The 17918-nt window shown below is 36.8% G+C and overlaps 3 protein-coding genes across 3 annotated transcripts in view; 1 reads left to right on the top strand and 2 right to left on the bottom strand.

Moving 5' to 3' along the window:
- Positions 1-181: 181 nt before the first annotated feature.
- tlcd5b (TLC domain containing 5b) lies at positions 182-4058 on the top strand. The gene is made up of 3 exons (XM_089017551.1): positions 182-289; positions 1451-1665; positions 2845-4058. The coding sequence occupies exons 2-3, from the start codon at positions 1458-1460 to the stop codon at positions 3381-3383; spliced, it is 747 nt and encodes a 248-aa protein (XP_088873677.1). The 5' UTR covers positions 182-289; positions 1451-1457; the 3' UTR covers positions 3384-4058.
- pigs (phosphatidylinositol glycan anchor biosynthesis, class S) lies at positions 3687-12409 on the bottom strand. Its single transcript, XM_089017550.1, has 12 exons — positions 12378-12409; positions 11833-11972; positions 10855-10966; positions 10706-10795; positions 10519-10610; positions 9008-9239; positions 8786-8928; positions 7361-7475; positions 7120-7265; positions 5892-5992; positions 5592-5802; positions 3687-4544 (listed from the first exon to the last, which is right to left on the bottom strand). The coding sequence occupies exons 1-12, from the start codon at positions 12394-12396 to the stop codon at positions 4266-4268; spliced, it is 1680 nt and encodes a 559-aa protein (XP_088873676.1). The 5' UTR covers positions 12397-12409; the 3' UTR covers positions 3687-4265.
- Positions 12410-13599: 1190 nt separating this feature from the next.
- The window catches only part of aldocb (aldolase, fructose-bisphosphate C, b), an 8655-nt gene continuing 4336 nt past the window's right edge, over positions 13600-17918 (bottom strand). The window contains exons 4-9 of the mRNA XM_089016420.1: positions 17019-17073; positions 16739-16899; positions 16301-16384; positions 15208-15382; positions 14939-15138; positions 13600-13766 (exon numbers count right to left, since the gene is read on the bottom strand). Coding sequence (XP_088872546.1) covers positions 13674-13766; positions 14939-15138; positions 15208-15382; positions 16301-16384; positions 16739-16899; positions 17019-17073 — 768 coding nt within the window. The 3' untranslated portion in view covers positions 13600-13673. The remainder of the gene's footprint in view (positions 13767-14938; positions 15139-15207; positions 15383-16300; positions 16385-16738; positions 16900-17018; positions 17074-17918) is intronic.

Below are 17918 nucleotides of genomic sequence, written 5' to 3'. Positions count from 1 at the left end.
GAAAAAAATGAAAATTGTCAAAAACCACACGTGTGAGGGGCCATATTTTGAATATGTAAAATTACAATGGAAATATATAGTATGTATATATATATACGTCTATGTGTTAACTACCATAAATTAGAGTAATCTGAGCTGGACTTGCGAGCAGACAGAGATAGTTAATCCTTTAAGAGGATCACCTTTGGAAGAAGGCGAGCGAAGAGGTGCGCTGAGGAACTTCCTGTCAGAAATATGATCATCTTTAAGCATTCTGATGCTATGGCGGCAACTCAGTGTCGGTGTCATGGTAAGATAATTAGCCTCTCAATCAATAATTAGCTTCTATGTTACAAATCCGACTGCATGTCAGTTCGGTGGGCGTTAATTGCGGTCAACTGTCAGAATATATACTGTATATTTACTATATATACTTTCAAGCTAAATACAACTGAATTGGCTGCCACTGCTCACCCGCAGAAAAAAAAAATATCATGTAACTGTCAAGTGTCCTTGAGTTTTGAAAGGCAAATGAAATGTATTATTATGAATCGAATTTGCAGTGATTCTTTCAAAGACCACTAGAGGGAGCCTGTTCAGCACACTTGGACTGCATAGTAATAATAATAATAATAATAATAATAATAATACATTTCATGTATCAGCGCCTTTCAAAACTCTCAAGGTCACTTTACAGTCACAGGATCAGTTTTTCTGTGGGTGAGCAGCGGCAGCTACATGCGCCAGCGTTCACTCAACTGGGAATAACTCAAATAGATCAAGTTAGCTAGCTAATAGATAACTAATAGCTAGCTAGCTAGTTAGACAGCTAATAGATAGCAAATAGTTAGCTAGCTCGTTAGGTAGCCAGCAACGGTGACCCCGTTCAACCGGGAATAACTCAAATAGATCAACTTAGCTAGCTAGCTAATAGATGACTAATAGATAGCTAGCTAGCTAGTTAGCTAATAGATAGTAAATTGTTAGCTAGCTAGGTAGCCAGCTACGGTGACCACGTTCAACCGGGAATAACTCAAATAGATCAACTTAGCTAGCTAGCTAATAGATGACTAATAGATAGGTAGCTAGCTAGTTAGCTAATAGATAGTAAATTGTTAGCTAGCTAGGTAGCCAGCCATGGTGACCACGTTCAACCGGGAATAACTCAAATAGATCAACTTAGCTAGCAAGCTAATAGATGACTAATAGATAGCTAGCTAGCTAGTTAGCTAATAGATAGTAAATTGTTAGCTAGCTAGGTAGCCAGCCACGGTGACCACGTTCAACCGGGAATAACTCAAATAGATCAACTTAGCTAGCTAGCTAATAGATGACTAATAGATAGCTAGCTAGCTAGTTAGACAGCTAATAGATAGCAAATAGCTAGCTCGCTAGTAACACATTTTGAGGATTTGCCAATGATTTTGTAATCAACCAAGCAAAATAAGAGCGGAATCCGTGACTATTTCAGTGAGTTGATGATGGCGGGGGCAAGCGCGGCGGTGCTGGAGGTTCTAGGCAGCCTAGCGGGCTGGTTGGGTCTCTACGCGTTGCTGTGTCGGATCTCGCCTGAGCGAGGGCCCGAGTGGAACTGTCGACTCGTCACGCTAACGCATGGCATCGCTATCGTGATGTTGACGGCATACGTGGTCTTCGTGGATGGACCGTGGCCTCTCACACATGCAGGTCAGTCTGGTTTTTTTTATATTTTTTATGATACAGTGTGAGACAAATTAACTCATTCAAAAATTTATCCCAGAATTGAGAATATGGTGTAGAGCGCCATTCCCGAATTTATGTTTTTTTTTTTTTTTTTTTTTTCATTTAGTTGCCGATAAAGTGCTGGTCAGACCTCTGGCGATGTTTTTTTTTCCCTTCCACCAGGGTGCAGTAGTTGCCTTTTGTCCATGTTAGCGCTTTGTTACAGCTTCAGCGCTATAAACCAATATGTATGTATTGCATTGTATTTTGGACAGCCGCACTCATTTCAAGCTCATAACTCCAGACCAAATAATGTTTTTTTTTTTCTTGGACTTGGAAGCTTCAGAATATTTTTTTGTATTGAGTTTATCAACAATTAGTAGTCACAAATAAATCTGAAAGGCCATTTGTGAAAAATATATTTTCAAGAATTCACTTGTTGCTAGGCAGATTTTTTTTTTTTTATGTTTGGTTGTTCAATTTATTTATGTATTTATTTATTTATTGAGTGACCACTTGTCACTAGGTGGACTTTATATTTATTGTTGTTGAATTGTCACTTGTTGCCAGGCAGAATTTAGTTTACCTTGCATGGATGCTTGTTGCCAGGTAGAATTACATTTTTTCCTGAGGTCATCTGTTGCTAGGCAAAAATTGTAGTGCTATTTATTGAGCTGAATAATAATAATCATATTAATAATAATAATAATCCATTTGATTTCCAAGCGCCTTTCAAAACTCTCAAGGTCACTTTACAGTCACAGGATTAAGTATTTCTGTGGGTGAGCAGCGGCAGCCACACGCGCCAGCGTTCACTCCACCCGGAAGTAACTCAAATAGATAGAAAGCTCGCTAGCTAATACAGTATAGTTTACTAGACAGTTAATACTGGAGATAGCGAGCCAGTTAGCCAGCTAGCTAGATAGATAATAAATAGCAAATAGTTAGCTAGATACCCAGATAGCTAGCTATGTAGCCAGCTAGTTGATTCGTAAATTGTAATCCAGCATTGTTTGTGTTTTTTATCATTTCAAATCATGTACTAGTGGGCCTCAATATGCAGTAGATCTGCAACTTAAAGCTAGCAACCACTCACATGTGACGACAATGAGGTTAAAATCTTAGCGATACTTACGAGTCTTCATATAAACGTTTCATTCCCAGGTAGCGAGAACACAGCTCTGCAGACGTCGGCGTTGTGCGTCTGCCTAGGCTACTTCCTGTTCGACGTAGCTTGGTGCGTCCGTTTCGGCACCGAGGGCGCCGTCATGCTGGGCCACCACGCCGCCAGTGTCGTGGGCATCTTACTGGCGCTGTTGACGGGCGTGTCGGCGTGCGAGACGTGCGCCGTCATCTTCGGCAGCGAGTTGACGAACCCTCTGCTGCAGGGCCGATGGTTCCTGCGCCGACTCGGGCGCTACGACAGCCTTTTGGGCGACGTCGTCGATCTGCTTTTTATCTTCCTTTTCGCCACCGTGCGGGTGGGTGTGGGCGGAGCCATGTTCTACTGCGAGATGACCTCGCCGAGGACCACCGCGGTGATGAAGCTAGGAGGCGTCGTTATGTACGGGCTGGCGTGGGTTTTCATGGTGGACATCGCCAGGTTTGGATATAAGAAAACTCGGATGCGGTGCAAACAGTGGCGGGAGAAGCGAAAAAATTCCCAGGTGGACAGACACCATTCGGATAACAAGAACAAATAAAGGTGTTGGTGACATTTGGACTCGTTTCAACTTCGATAGTAGTTGAGTGTAGACTGCAAGGTTAAAATTCCCATCAATCAGGCTCCACGAATAACCCGCTCTAGCCATTTGTACACTTGATGCAAAAAGCTATCAACCCAGCTAAACAGAACACAATTAATGAGGAACAAGGTAAAATGATCGCACAGAAAGCACCTACAAGGGTTCATTCCTCAAGATGGTGAAAGAAGGCTACATTCCTTATCAAGTGTTTAATGCTGATGAAAGCGGCCACTCCATTCCATCAAGCCATCAACGACCATCACAAAGGTAAATAAAACGACTTTATTATACAGTACAGTTTAGTTCTTTAATTATAATACCATAGCACATTTATTATACATAAAATAAGGTATATTTTGCGTAGTTTTAAGGCTTAGAAAATTAGAAAATTATGTTTTATGGGGACCTGCGAACGGATTATTCTCATTTGAATGGTTTCCTATGGGAAATTAATATTTGGGATACACACTTTTCGCCTTACACACTCTGTCTGGGAACCAATTAAGTTTGTAAGCCAAGGCATCACTGTACATCTCTAATGTCACCATGTATAAAATAAAATAAGGATGTCAAATTATTTTTTTGTTTTACTTTTTCAATAACTTAGAAAAGAAATTCAAATATAAAAAACATTATTTAGTAGACAAGTAGGAGGGATGAACGGTCGCAAAGGACACTCGTGAAAATCACTTTAAATCCTTGATGCAGAAAATGTTTTTGGGGCGGTTAAAATGTGTGAATGGCAGCGACAGTTTTTTTTAAACTCCAAATATACAGAAAAAAAATCAAATTTAGCATTTTTTAGAGAAGACAATGAAAAAAGTTGCAAATCTCACCGCTTTAGTCCTTCTTGGCCTGCTTGTCCCTGTGCCTCTTGCGGACCTCCGACATAATTTGTAGCAGCGTTAGCACGAGGGGTACGCAAATGGGCACAAAGAGCGGGATGTAGATGGCAAACTTCTGGTCATTGGGGAAGTAGAGCAGGTGAAGCAGCGATGGGTCGAAGAAGGCCCGCTCGGATGCCAAGATGGCCTCGTTGCTGTATTGAAGGGCAAAGGCCAGATTGCCCGATTCCAGCTCGGCCGTCGCTAGCTGCAACGACGCCACCGCGCTCGACACCTGCGCCAAAGACAGATCAAGAAAGTTGGACTCTCTTATTATTATTATTATTATTATTATTTGTCGGGGGCGGGTGTATTTTTCAGAAAAAAATCCTCTGATTTCTTTTGATAAATATATTATGGTATGGTATATATATATATGGTAAATATATTCTTTTTTTTTAGAAAAGTATTGCATATATTGGAGAGACAGAAAATAGAGAAATAATCATGTGTGTACACATACAGATATTTGGAAGTCAAAAAAAATTGAAAATTCAAAAACGTTTTTGTTAAAAGGAATATATATATATATATATATATATATATATATATACACACACACACACACATATATATACATATACACACACATATATATATATATATATATTTATATATATATATATACACACACACACACATATATATATATACACACATATATATACATAAACACATACATATACATAAACAAATACACACGTACATACACACACACACATACATAAATACATACATATATATATATACATATATACAATTTATATATAAACAAACACACATTTATATACAAATGTTATATATATATATATATATATATATATATATATATATATATATATATATATATATACACATATATACACACACACACACACAATATATATATTACACATATAGACATATATACACACACACACATATATACAATTTATATACACACACACGCATTTATATTCCTTTTTTAAATCAAAAAGACCCTAAAATTGTCTCAGAAGATTTACTTAAAAAAACATTTTTAAATCTTAATTTTTGCTCCCAAAAATCTGAATGGAAAACAAAACAATAATATATACACGTGATTTCTCTCTCTCGCCAATATACAGTATGCAATACTTTTCTAAAAAAAAAAAATCGAACTTTAATATTTTTTGTGGCCTTTTTTAATTTTATTATTATTAGTAGTAGTATTATTTTTGGTCAATATTTTTTTTAAATCTCAGAAAAAGTAATTTCCTCGAAAAAAAAAGTCGCATGTACGACCAAAGTACTACAGCCCGACCTGCTGCGCGATGTTGTCGTTGATGACGATGTTGTCGATCTGGTCCAGCAGCCGCGCCAGGGAAGTGATGGAGGTGGTCGCCGTGGCAACATTCTCCACGCTTCGACTCCACATGAGGCGGTCCAGCTCCCAATCCGACAGGCCCGAGCGACCGGGCGGCGCCACCAAATATCCGTCTCGAGGCGCAGAGGGATGCACGCCTAGTAACAAACTGTTGTGGGGAGGGGGGGGGGGGTTATCAAAAGATATTTTGCCACAAAATTATTATTATTTTTTTTTTTTTGCGATGTGAGGCGTTACCGTAGCTGCGCGAGGAAGATGCCCATCACTTCAGACATGTTGATGTTGACGTCGACAGCCTCTCCGTTGGCTTCATAGAGGCTATTATTAACATTATACACCTTGGAAAACAGGCTGATGTCAATCACTGCATATAACATTGTGGAGCGAAAAATATTAACATATAGGAGAAAAAAAATAATCAATCCATAAAATCAAAATGGCAATTTTTTTCTAAGTTTGCAGACTTTAAAAGTATTTTTTTCCAAACACCAAATAGTGTGGAAAATATGTAAAACTTAAATTTAGAGGAAAAAAGTTGCATAACTGAGATTTAAAAAAAATGGCCGTATTTTTCTGCACTATAAGGCGCACCTAAAAAGATTTTTTTTTTCCAAAAGATTACCATGCGCCTCAGAATGCGGTGCGCCTGATGTATGAAAAACATTATAAAACATGTTATTCATTGAAGGCGCACCTTATAATAATAATAATAATAATAATAATAATAATAATAATAATAATAATAATAATACATTTCATGTCTAAGCGCCATTCAAAACTCTCAAGGTCACTTTACAGTCACAGGATACGTTTTTTTCTGCGGGTGAGCAGCGGCAGCCACATGCGCCAGCGTTCACTCAACCCGAAAGTCACTCAAATAGATAGAAAGTTATCTAGCTAGCTAATAGATAACTCATAGTGAGCTAGATAGTTGAATAACTCAAATAGGTAGAAAGTTAACCAGCTAGCTAATAGATAACTAACAGCTAGCTAGCTAGACAACTCATGGTTAGTTAGATAGTTGAATAACTCAAATAGGTTGAAAGTTAGCTAACTAGCTAATAGATAACATCTAGTGTGAAAATAATAATAATAATAATACATTTCATTTATAAGCGCCTTTCAAAACTCTCAAGGATACTTTACAGTCACAGGATAGTTTTTTTTCTGTGGGTGAGCAGTGACAGCCACATGCACCACGTTCACTCAACCCAGAAGTAACTCAAATAGATAGCAATCTTGCTAGCTCGCGAATAGATATCTAACAGATAGCAAATAGATAGCTATTAGCTAGCAAATAGATAGCTAATAGCTAGCGAATAGATAGCCAATAGCTAGCGAATAGATAGCTTTTAGCTAGCGACTAGATAGCTTTTAGCTAGCAACTAGATAGCTAATACTGTAGATAGCCGGCGAAAGAAGAGTATTTGTGGTCTCAGCGTCGCCACGGCAGATCATCTCTCACCATAATTCCTCCCCATCGCGGCGAGTGAAAGGCGTTGGAGGCGACCAGTCGCTTCTGCTGATCGAGGATGCGTAGCGGCGAATGTTTGGAGTCGGGTACGTACAGCAAAAAGTTGAGCAGCGAGTTGGATGAGGCGGCGTTGGATCCTGCGCCGCAGACAAAATCAACGTAAACAACCGCGACGGTCATTCCGACACGCAAATTGTAAACACGGCGAGTGAGCGGTCGCCCGTTGAGTTACCCAGTGGAGCCTCCACGGAGTTGATGACGTGCGTGAGGCTCTCCGCGCTCAGCGTGTACGCGTCGTGGCTGGCGTCAAATTGGGCGTTGACGCCCAGCATGGTGTAGTGGAGCATCTGCCGGCACATCAAGCGCAATACATTCAATAAATAAATAAACTGATTGATAAAAAAATAACTAAATAAATAAATGGATTGATATAAATATGTGCATATATATAAAAAAAAATTATAATAATAAAAAATAATACATAAATGAATAGATAAATAAATGCATACATCGATATATAAAAAGATAAATAAATGAAAAATTATCAATAAATAAAAATATAAATACATAATTGATAAAGATATGAATAAATAAATAAATAAATAAAATGGTGAATAAATTGATTGATAACAATAAATAAATAAATATGTGCATAAACAAATAAAAAATAATAATTAAAAAAATAATACATAAATAAATAGATAAATAAATGCATACATCGATATATAAAAAGATAAATAAATGAAAAATTATCAATAAAAATATAAATACATAATTGATAAAGATATGAATAAATAAATAAATAAAATGGTGGATAAATTGATTGATAACAATAAATAAATAAATATGTGCATAAATAAACAAATAAAAAATAATAATTAAAAAAATACTACATAGATAAATGCATACATAGATACATAAAAAAGATAAAGAAATAAAAAAAAATCAATAAATAAAAATAGAAATACATAATTGATAAATAAATAAATAATATTTATAACAATAAATAAATATGTGCATAATCATAAAAATACATAATACATAATAATTAAAAAGAATACATGAATAAATAGATACATAATTGCATACATGGATACATAAAAAGACAAAGAAATAAAACATTATCAATAAATAAAAATATAAATACATACATAATTGACGAATAAATAAAGAGATAATTACATAAAAAGATAAATAAATAAGTGTACAAATAAACACATAAAATAATATGTAATAATAAAAAAAATAATTAAAATACAATACACAAATAAATACACAAATACATAGACATAAAAAAGATAAATACAAAATAATAAATACATGAAAAGGAAAATAAATAAATACATTAATAAATTCATGACTGCTAAATAAAAAACAACAAATGAATATGTGCATAAGTAAGCTAATAACAAATAAATAACAAATTAATTAATAAATATAAATAAATTAATAAATACATACATAAATAAAATATCAAGAAATAAATATGTGCAGAAAATAAACAGAGACTAAACAAAAATACAAATAAATAAATGGATAAAAAGATAAATGAAAATGTACATAAATAAGCACATAAAAAAATAGCAAATAAATCAAAAAATAAATAAATAAATAAATAAATAAATATTCTTGCCAAATATCGGTTTGAATCGGTCACCTGCGAGTCGACGCTAAAGTTGGCCACGGGGCTTAGTTTGGCGAGAAGAGGTTGGACGTAGGTGCGCACGGCGCCCTCGATGTCCCAATGCGGTCGATGCCACTTGGGGTCAGGGTTCAGCAAACTGAAGGTGATCTCATAAGCTACCAAACAAGATGGCGACATTGCGTCCCGTGAGTTTAGCTTGCGCGTATGTCAAAAAAGTGCAGCGGCGCTCCTCACCCGGACTGGACTTGAAGGCTCTCATGCTATCGTCTTTGTTTTGCGGGCTTCCGGGGCTCAGTCGCACTCTGTCGCTGAGGGCGGCTTTAATGTCGTCATGGCTGAACGACATCACCTGCAGCACCTCCTTCAGCCGCGGCTCCACGGCGACCAGCGCTTGGTCCAACGTCTTGGTCTCAGCGGCCAGGCGCAGGAACGCCGTCCTCCGCTGGCCGACGTACACGTCCACGTCCTGTTAACACCAGAGAAGCGTGTCGAGTAGCCGAGTGACGGCGCTGTTTTACCCTGCGAGTAAATAATAGCCCGGAAGAGCGATTCGAGGCCATCGGGGCCGCCGACAATTTCCGCGGCCATCGTCGTCCATGTTTAATTTCCGTCGGGATTTTAACCGTCAACCGTGGAAATATTTCAAATCAGGAACTAAAATAATTTGCTAGCTACTTGCTATTTATTAGCCATCTGGATAGCTATTTGCTATCTAGCTAGCTATTCACTATCTACCTGACTTGCTATCTAGCTAGGTATCTGTTGGCTATCTATTAGTTAGCTAGCTAGCTTTCTATCTATTTGAGTTACTTCCAGGTTGGGTGAATGCTGCTGCGTGTGGCTGCCACTGCTCACCCGCAGGAAAAACTTATCCTGTGACTGTTAAGTGACCTTAGAAATGTAATGAATTATTATTATTATTACTATATTTTTTTATTATTTTTATTATTGTTGTTATTATTATTATTATTATTATTATTATTACAAGCTAGGTATCTGTTGGCTATCTATTACTTAGCTAGCTAGCTTTCTATCTATTTGAGTTACTTTCGGGTTGAGTGAACACTGGCGCTTGTGGCTGCCACTGCTCACCCACAGAAAAATTTATCCCGTTACTGTTAAGTGACCTTAGAAATGTAATGAATTATTATTATTATTATTATTATTATTATTATTATTATTATTATTTGCTATCTAGCCGGCTATCTATTCACTAACTGACTTGCTACCTAGCTAGGTATCTGTTGGCTATCTATTAGCTAGCTTTCTATCTATTTGAGTTACTTCCGGGTTGAGTGAACACTGGCGCTTGTGGCTGCCGCTGCTCACCCACAGAAAAAATGTATCCCGTTACTGTTAAGTGACCTTAGAAGTGTAATGAATTATTATTTTTTGTATTATTATTATTTTTTCTTGTTGTTATTATTATTATTATTATTATTATTATTATTATTATTATTATTATTATTATTTGCTAGCTATTTGCTATCTAGCCGGCTATCTATTCACTAACTGACTTGCTACCTAGCTAGGTATCTGTTGGCTATCTATTAGCTAGCTTTCTATCTATTTGAGTTACTTTCGGGTTGAGTGAACACTGGCGCTTGTGGCTGCCGCTGCTCACCCACAGAAAAAATGTATCCCGTTACTGTAAAGTGACCCTGAGAGTTTTGAAAGGCGCTTAGAAGTGATTTTTTTTTTCTTGAAAGATCACCAAATCAAGTGACATATACGCATGTTTCAACCTGAGGCAGGAGAGATGACGATTTGGGGATTACGTAGACCACCAAGGAACCACACGGGCTTTCGCTGAGGGTATGCAGGGAAAGATCAGCAGCTGATAAACAAAATAAACAAAAGAATAAAGAAAAAGATAGCAAAATACAACCTCAACCATATAAGCAAGCGAGTGGAATAAACGGTCAGACTGACCCACAGCACTGGGCTGACTTAAGGCGTCCTCCTCCATGATTGTCGCCGTGCGGTAACGTGTCTCGTATCTGTACGTTAAAGAAGTGTCTCCTGGAAGATATCGAAAAATACAACAACAGTTTTGCCGAAAACGCGTCTTATTATCTTACCGTTAATATCGTGGTCTTCATCTTGTGTGTGTGTCACTGGGATCTTCTTCTGCTGTTCGGGTGTTAGCGTCCCCCGTGCAAACACCACCTCCACGTCGACACTCAAAAGAAGCTGCGAGCGTATCAGAGAAGAAGAAGAAGAAGAAGAAGGAAGCATGTTTTGAAAAGGTGTAATAGGACAAACAGAACAAACATTTTTTTAACTCATTCACTGCCAGACATGTGCCAAAAAGGTGTCCGGTCGAGTGCCAGGGTTTTTGTCATTTTCACTTGAATTCCAGGACCTACAGAATATTGAGTTTTAGGACGATATAATCATTCAATTCAACATAAAACAAACAGACTCTTTTCTTTAATTAGAAAAAAAAAAGTTAATTCCTAAATGATATTTATATGGAGTTATATGAGCGTGAAATGAGTGTGGTTGTCCAAAATGCAATTTTATATATTTATATATTGGTTTATATTAGCTATTTGGTTAGCGATCTAGCTAGCTATATATTCATTATCTAGCTGGCTGGCTATCTAACTAGGTATCTGCTGGTTATCGATTGACTAGCTAGCTAGCTTTCTATCTATTTAAAAAAAATTACAGCCATTTTCATTGAGAAATATTAATGGCAGTTAGCTTTTAGACCTGGTCAAATATCTTTTGGGACTTGGAGGTAGCGATCTGGGTATCTAGCTAGCTATCGATTTGCTATCTATTAGCTATCTAGCTCGCTATCTACAGTATTAGCTGTTTAGTTAGCTATCTAATGTATTAGCTAATTATTAGCTAGCGAGCTAGCTTTCTATCTATTGGCTTGCTAGCTAGCTTTCTATATATTTGTCTGACTATTCTATTTGAGTTACTTCCGGGTTGAGTGAACTGATCCTGTGACTGTAAAGTGACCTCGAGAGTTTTGAAAGGCACTTATAAATTAAATGTATTATTATTATTATTATAGGTGTGCAAGGGGGACCACAAATGATGACCTGTAGCCTGGCCAGCTCTTGAATCTGAGTCACGGGTAACCAGGCTCGGTACGTGGTGGTGGTCCGCCACCACAGGGGGATTCCCACGAGGATGACAACGGCAGCGATAGACAAGGTGGCGTGACGTGCGCGCCTCTTCTCTGAAAAAGGAACAAACGTTTATTTAGCTAGGTTCATGACGACATTTTGAGGATTGTTGAAAGAAAGCTAACTTGATGTTATAAGCACGTGAACCCTAATTTGAACATTTTATCGTGGCATTTCCGTTCAAACAAACGCAGATTTAATTTTAAATCCGTGTCCAAACAACAAGAAGATATTAATTATAGAACGTGAGATTAAAGAGACAAAAACAATACACCTATTTGGCTATTATCACTTTTAGTTCAAAGTAGCCAAGCAAAGATTTCATTAGGACGCTACCAACACATGTAATTAAAATCATTATGATAAAGTAATGTTAAATATGATATAAATAATTAAACTACGACGTGTAGAGTAATATGAAAAGAAAAAAAATCAAGCACTACTCTGCAGGTACTCACCCACTTCCGCGGTAGCCATTTCTGCTATTGAATGCGGCAGCAACGTCACACATCACGTGATTGCTTTTGTGACGTCACGCAAACATGGACTCACGACAACGGCGACACTTTGCGGCCACAGCGTAGATCGTTGATAATAATAATAATAATAATAATAATAATAATAATAATAATAATAATAATAATACATAGTAATAATAATAATAGGTTTCATTTATAAGCGCTTTTCAAAACTCTCAAGGTCAGCGTTCACTCAACCCGGAAGTAACTCAAATACTGTAGATAGAAAGCTAGCTAGCCGTCTATTAGCTACCCGGCCAGCCATTAAGCATCCATCAGCTAACTTTCTATTTATTTGAGTAGCTAATATATAGCCAACTAGCTAGGCAGACAGCCAAGAGACAGCTAGATACCTAGATAGCTGCGGATGTTACCTATTATTTGACTGTTTTGTGTGGATTTTTATTCAGGTAAAAATGACCCACAACATAATCAACGTCAGCTATCATTAATAGATAGCTAATAGCTAGCTAGCCAGATAGATAAAAGATAGCCAGCTAGATAGCTGCTGATGTCACCTATTATTTGACTGTTTTGTGTGGATTAAATTTAATTTATAAGAGGTTTTCAAAACTCTCAAGGTTGAGCAAAATTATATATTTTTTGTTTTTATATATACCATATTTATTGGCTTGACTGATGTTTTATGGCTCATTAAAAAAACGACTTTGACTTTTTGTTTTTAATATATAGTCCTTTATTTGTTTTCACTATTTGACACAGCGAGTGCTTTAAGAACATTATTAACAACACAAACGTCACAGTTGATCCAATACAGCAGTGAGTGACTCCCCAGAAGCAAATCATAGAAATGGGGGGGGTGGAGGTATAATAACACACAATATTGACAGCGTCAAACAACCGTAGACATTATATCTAGATTTTAAAGCGAACATGGACACATGCGGGCACACACACACAAATATTGATTAGTGACTGCTAGTAAATGGAGTCCCTTGAGTCTTTTTAGACCTCCCTCAATGTCACCTTGTCACACAAACATGCCTAACAAGGTGCCAAAAATCCTTTTTTTTTTGGTCCTTTCCACCCGAAAATATATTCAACTGTTTTGTTTAAGTGTGCTCCTTTGCGTTTTAAACAGCTCAAGTTTTCATCTCAGTCATGAAATTCAGGCCAGTGACGCGTGAAACGAAAGGAAGTGTGCGGGGGAGGAAGGATTTCAGGTTTTAATAGCAGAGAAGATAGAAGTCTAACGCGATTCCTTTATTTTATTTTTTAGTAGGCGTGATTGGCTACGTAGAGGGACTTTCCTGCCGCACCGGCGCTGCCAGAGGACTCGTACTTGCCCAGGGCGGCCAAGCCGTTTGCCTGAAAGAAATAAAAGAAAAAGAAAAAGAAATGAAATGCATCAAAAGAGCCCGTCGAGGGATTGCATAAAAAGTCACAATTTGACAGGAAAGTGTGCGGATGGGCGGGCTTTGCGACAGAGCGCCTCGTTATCGCGTGAGTGCACGCACGCCATGGGTAGAGGGCATGATAAAAAAACAGAAGTAAATTTAAAATAAAAATTACATGAAAATACATTACGTGATGTAACAACACAACAAAATACAATGATATCCATAAATATTACTATCTATTAGATGTCTAGCTGGCTATATATTAGCTATCTAGCTAGCTATTAGCTATCTATATGGCTAGCTATTTGGTTGGCTGGCCATTAGCTATATATTAGCTAGCTTTCCCGGGCTATCCCGTTACTGTTAAGTGACCTTAGAAATGTAATGAATTATTATTATTATTATTATTATTATTATTATTATTATTTTGTATTATGTTTTATTATTATTATTATTATTATTATTATTATTATTATTATTAGCTAGCTATTTGCTATCTAGCCGGCTATCTATTCACTAACTGACTTGCTACCTAGCTAGGTATCTGTTGGCTATCTATTAGCTAGCTTTCTATCTATTTGAGTTACTTCCGGGTTGAGTGAACGCTGGCGCGTGTGGCTGCCGCTGCTCACCCACAGAAAAACTGATCATGTGACTGTAAAGTGACCTTGAGAGTTAGAAATGAAATATTATATTATTATTATTATTATTATTATTATTACACAATACAATAAAATACAATACAATAAAATACGAAAAAAAATAAAAATAAAATACCATAAAATAGTATAAAATAACATAAAATAACAAAATACCATAAAATATTTACTCATTTTATTTACTCGTTTATTTACTCATTCGTTTACTTGTTCGTTTACTCGTTCGTTCATTTACTCATTTGTTTATTTACTTGTTCGTTTATTCACTCGTTCATTTATTTACTCGTTTGTTATTTACTCATTCGTTTATTTACTCATTTTTTTATTTACTCGTTCATTTACTCATTCGTTTATTTACTCGTTCGTTTATTTACTCACTCATTCACTCATTTATGTATGTATGTATGTATGTATTTATTATTTTCATTTGATTGACAGCTCAAGTTTTTGTGAGCTGCCCCATTCTGAGAACGTCACCCACCTCGGCACGTTTAATGAATTCCTCAGTGGCGGCCTTCTCGTGGCTAAGTTGCCCTTTCCACGCCTGCAGAGCCGAGGCCTGCAGGGCGCGGCCGTAGGAGAAAGTGAGCGCCCACGGCTTAGCCAGTGGGCACGTATTGATGGCGTTGAGGTTGATGCTAGCCTCCTCCTCGGATTGGCCGCCCGACAGGAAGGTGACGCCTAAAAAAAGCACCACGGTTAGCGCCGAAACGTCCAATGATACTAAAAAAAAAAATTGTCGCGTCTCACCGGTTACGGCGGGCGGCACGGTGCGGCGCAGGGCGGTGACGGTTGCCATGGCGATCTCCTCGCCACTGTACTTGCTGGGGCAGGCGTGTCCGGCGGTGACCATGTTGGGCTTGAGCAGCGTGCCCTCCAGGTAAACGTGGTGGTCCGAAAGGGCCTTGTACACGGCGGCCAGGACCTACGGGTGGATGGACACGCCTGGTATTTTGTTTCCTTTTTTTTTTTTTACTTTGTTTACTTCTGGGATGAGTGAACGCTGGCGCATGTGGCTGCCTCTGCTCACCCGCAGAAAAAATATCCTGTGACTGTAAAGTGTCCTTGAGAGTTTTAAAGGCGCTTAGAAATTAAATGTAATATTATTATTATTATTATTATTATTATTTATTATTATTATTATTAGTTGGGGGGGACATTTCATCAATAAAATACAATGTAATAGGTAGATAATATAATACTTCTTTTTTTATTGATCTATTTGTCTATTTGTTTAATTGTATTTATGTATGTATTTAGTTATTATTTACTTCATCTAACTCTATTTATTTATTAATTTATTTAATGTAATTGTGTTTATTTTTTAATCTAATTTATGTATCTATTTATCTACTTATTTTGTGGAATTGTATTTATTTTATGGAAGTGTATTTATTTATTTATTTATTTGATGTATCTATCTATCTATCTATTTATATGTATTTATATATGTGTCTATTTATTTATTTGATGTATTTATTTATTTATCCATTTATTCAATGGAATTTTATTTATTTATTTATTTATTTTTATGTATTTATGCATGTGTCTATTTATTTAATTATTTATTTATTTATTTATATTTATGTATCTATTTATTTATTTTATGGAATTGTATTTATTTTATGGAATGGTATTTATGTATTTATTTATCTATTCATGTACTCATTTATTTTTAGTGATACCTGACAAAAAAATATCCTGCCGTTTATAAATGAAATATATTATTATTATTGTTATTATAAAATGATTCTATTGATTGCGTTCACGGTTTTTTTATCCATTTTTTTGGGATGCGCTTCAAATTCCATTTTTTTTTTTTGGGGGGGGGGGGGGGCATTACCTTCTCGCTGACATACTGGCAGCGCTTCAGGTCATGGTCTCCATCGGGGAGGATTTCTGGCTCCACAATCGGAACAATGCCGTTCTGCAATGAAAGGCAAACGTAATTGGAAATTGCAAACGGGAAGCTGGCGCGAATGGCTGCCGCTGCTCACCCACACAAAAAAAAAAAAAAAAAAAAAAAATCCTGTGACTGTAAAGTGTCCTTGAGAGTTTTGAAAGGCGCTTAAAAATTAAATGTATTATTATTATTATTATTATTATTATTATTATTATTATTATTATTATTATTGAACAAGAGTTGGTCGGCCTTGCTCTCAAAGCCATTATTGTTGCCGTCTAAATTTCTCATGAAAAGCCAAAAAACACAAATTTCACCCCTCCACAAAAACATAAATAAACACAATTTGAACAACAACAAAAAAAAATCATCACCAACCTGCTGGCAAATGCTAGCATAGCGCGCAAGCACGTTAGCGTTCTCAAAGATAGCCAGCTCGGAGGGCGTTGTCTCGCTGATCTTCAGCACGCAGCGCCACTTGGCAAAGTCAGCGCCGTCCTTCTTATACTGGGCGCATCGCTCCGACAGCCCGTCCAGACCTGTGACACAGAAAATATTCCATTCCCTGAGTCAAAATATAAATACATAAATAAATTAAAAACAAGGCGCTGGATCATGGTTTGTCCGTTGTTATGCCCCGCAGGTCTCCAACACCAACCTTGGGTGGTGGTCTCGCCATTTGTTCCGGCGAGGGGAACGACACCTTTGTCCACCTAAAAAATAAAATAAAAAATAATTTAAAAATACATAAACATATAAGTAGATAATAAGTACATACATACATACATACATACATAACTAAATAGATAAGAGATGTGAATAGATAAATGAATAGCTCGATAGATAGATAGCTCGATAGCAAGCTTGATAGCTAGCTAGCTAGCTTGATAGCTAGCTCGATAGATAAATAGCTCGATAGATCGATAGATAGATACAGTAGATAGCTAAATAGCTAGATAGATAGCTGGCTCGATAGCCAGCTCGATAGATAGAGAGATAGCTTGATAGCAAGCTCGATAGCTTGATATATAGCTCGATAGATGGCACAATAGATAGATACAGTAGATAGCTAAATAGCTATATAGATAGCTCGATAGATAGATAGCTCGATAGCTAGCTCGATAGATAAATAGCTCAATAGATCGATAGATACAGTAGATAGCTAAATAGCTAGATAGATAGCTGGCTTGATTGAAAGATACTAGACTCGATAGTTAGCTCGATAGATAGCTCGATAGATAGATAGCTTGATCGCTCGATAGCTAGCTCAATAGATAAATAGCTCGATAGATCAATAGATAGATACAGTAGATAGCTAAATAGCTAGATCGCTGGCTCGCTAGATAGATAGCCAGATAGATAGCTCGATAGATAGCTTGATAGATAGCTTGATAGCTAGCTCAATAGATAGCTCGATAGATCGATATAGTAGATAGCTAAATAGCTAGATAGATAGCTGGCTTCATAGATATATAGCTCGATAGCTAGCTCGAGAGATAGATAGCTTGATAGCTCGATAGCTAGCTCGATAGATAGATAGATAGCTAGCTCGATAGAT

The sequence above is a fragment of the Hippocampus bargibanti genome, linkage group LG16 (assembly GCF_051943395.1).
Source record: "Hippocampus bargibanti isolate YZ-2025 linkage group LG16, ASM5194339v1, whole genome shotgun sequence".
Classification (NCBI taxonomy): domain Eukaryota; kingdom Metazoa; phylum Chordata; class Actinopteri; order Syngnathiformes; family Syngnathidae; genus Hippocampus; species Hippocampus bargibanti.
Note: the sequence above shows the minus strand (reverse complement) of the source record. Positions and strands in the feature narration are given on the sequence as shown.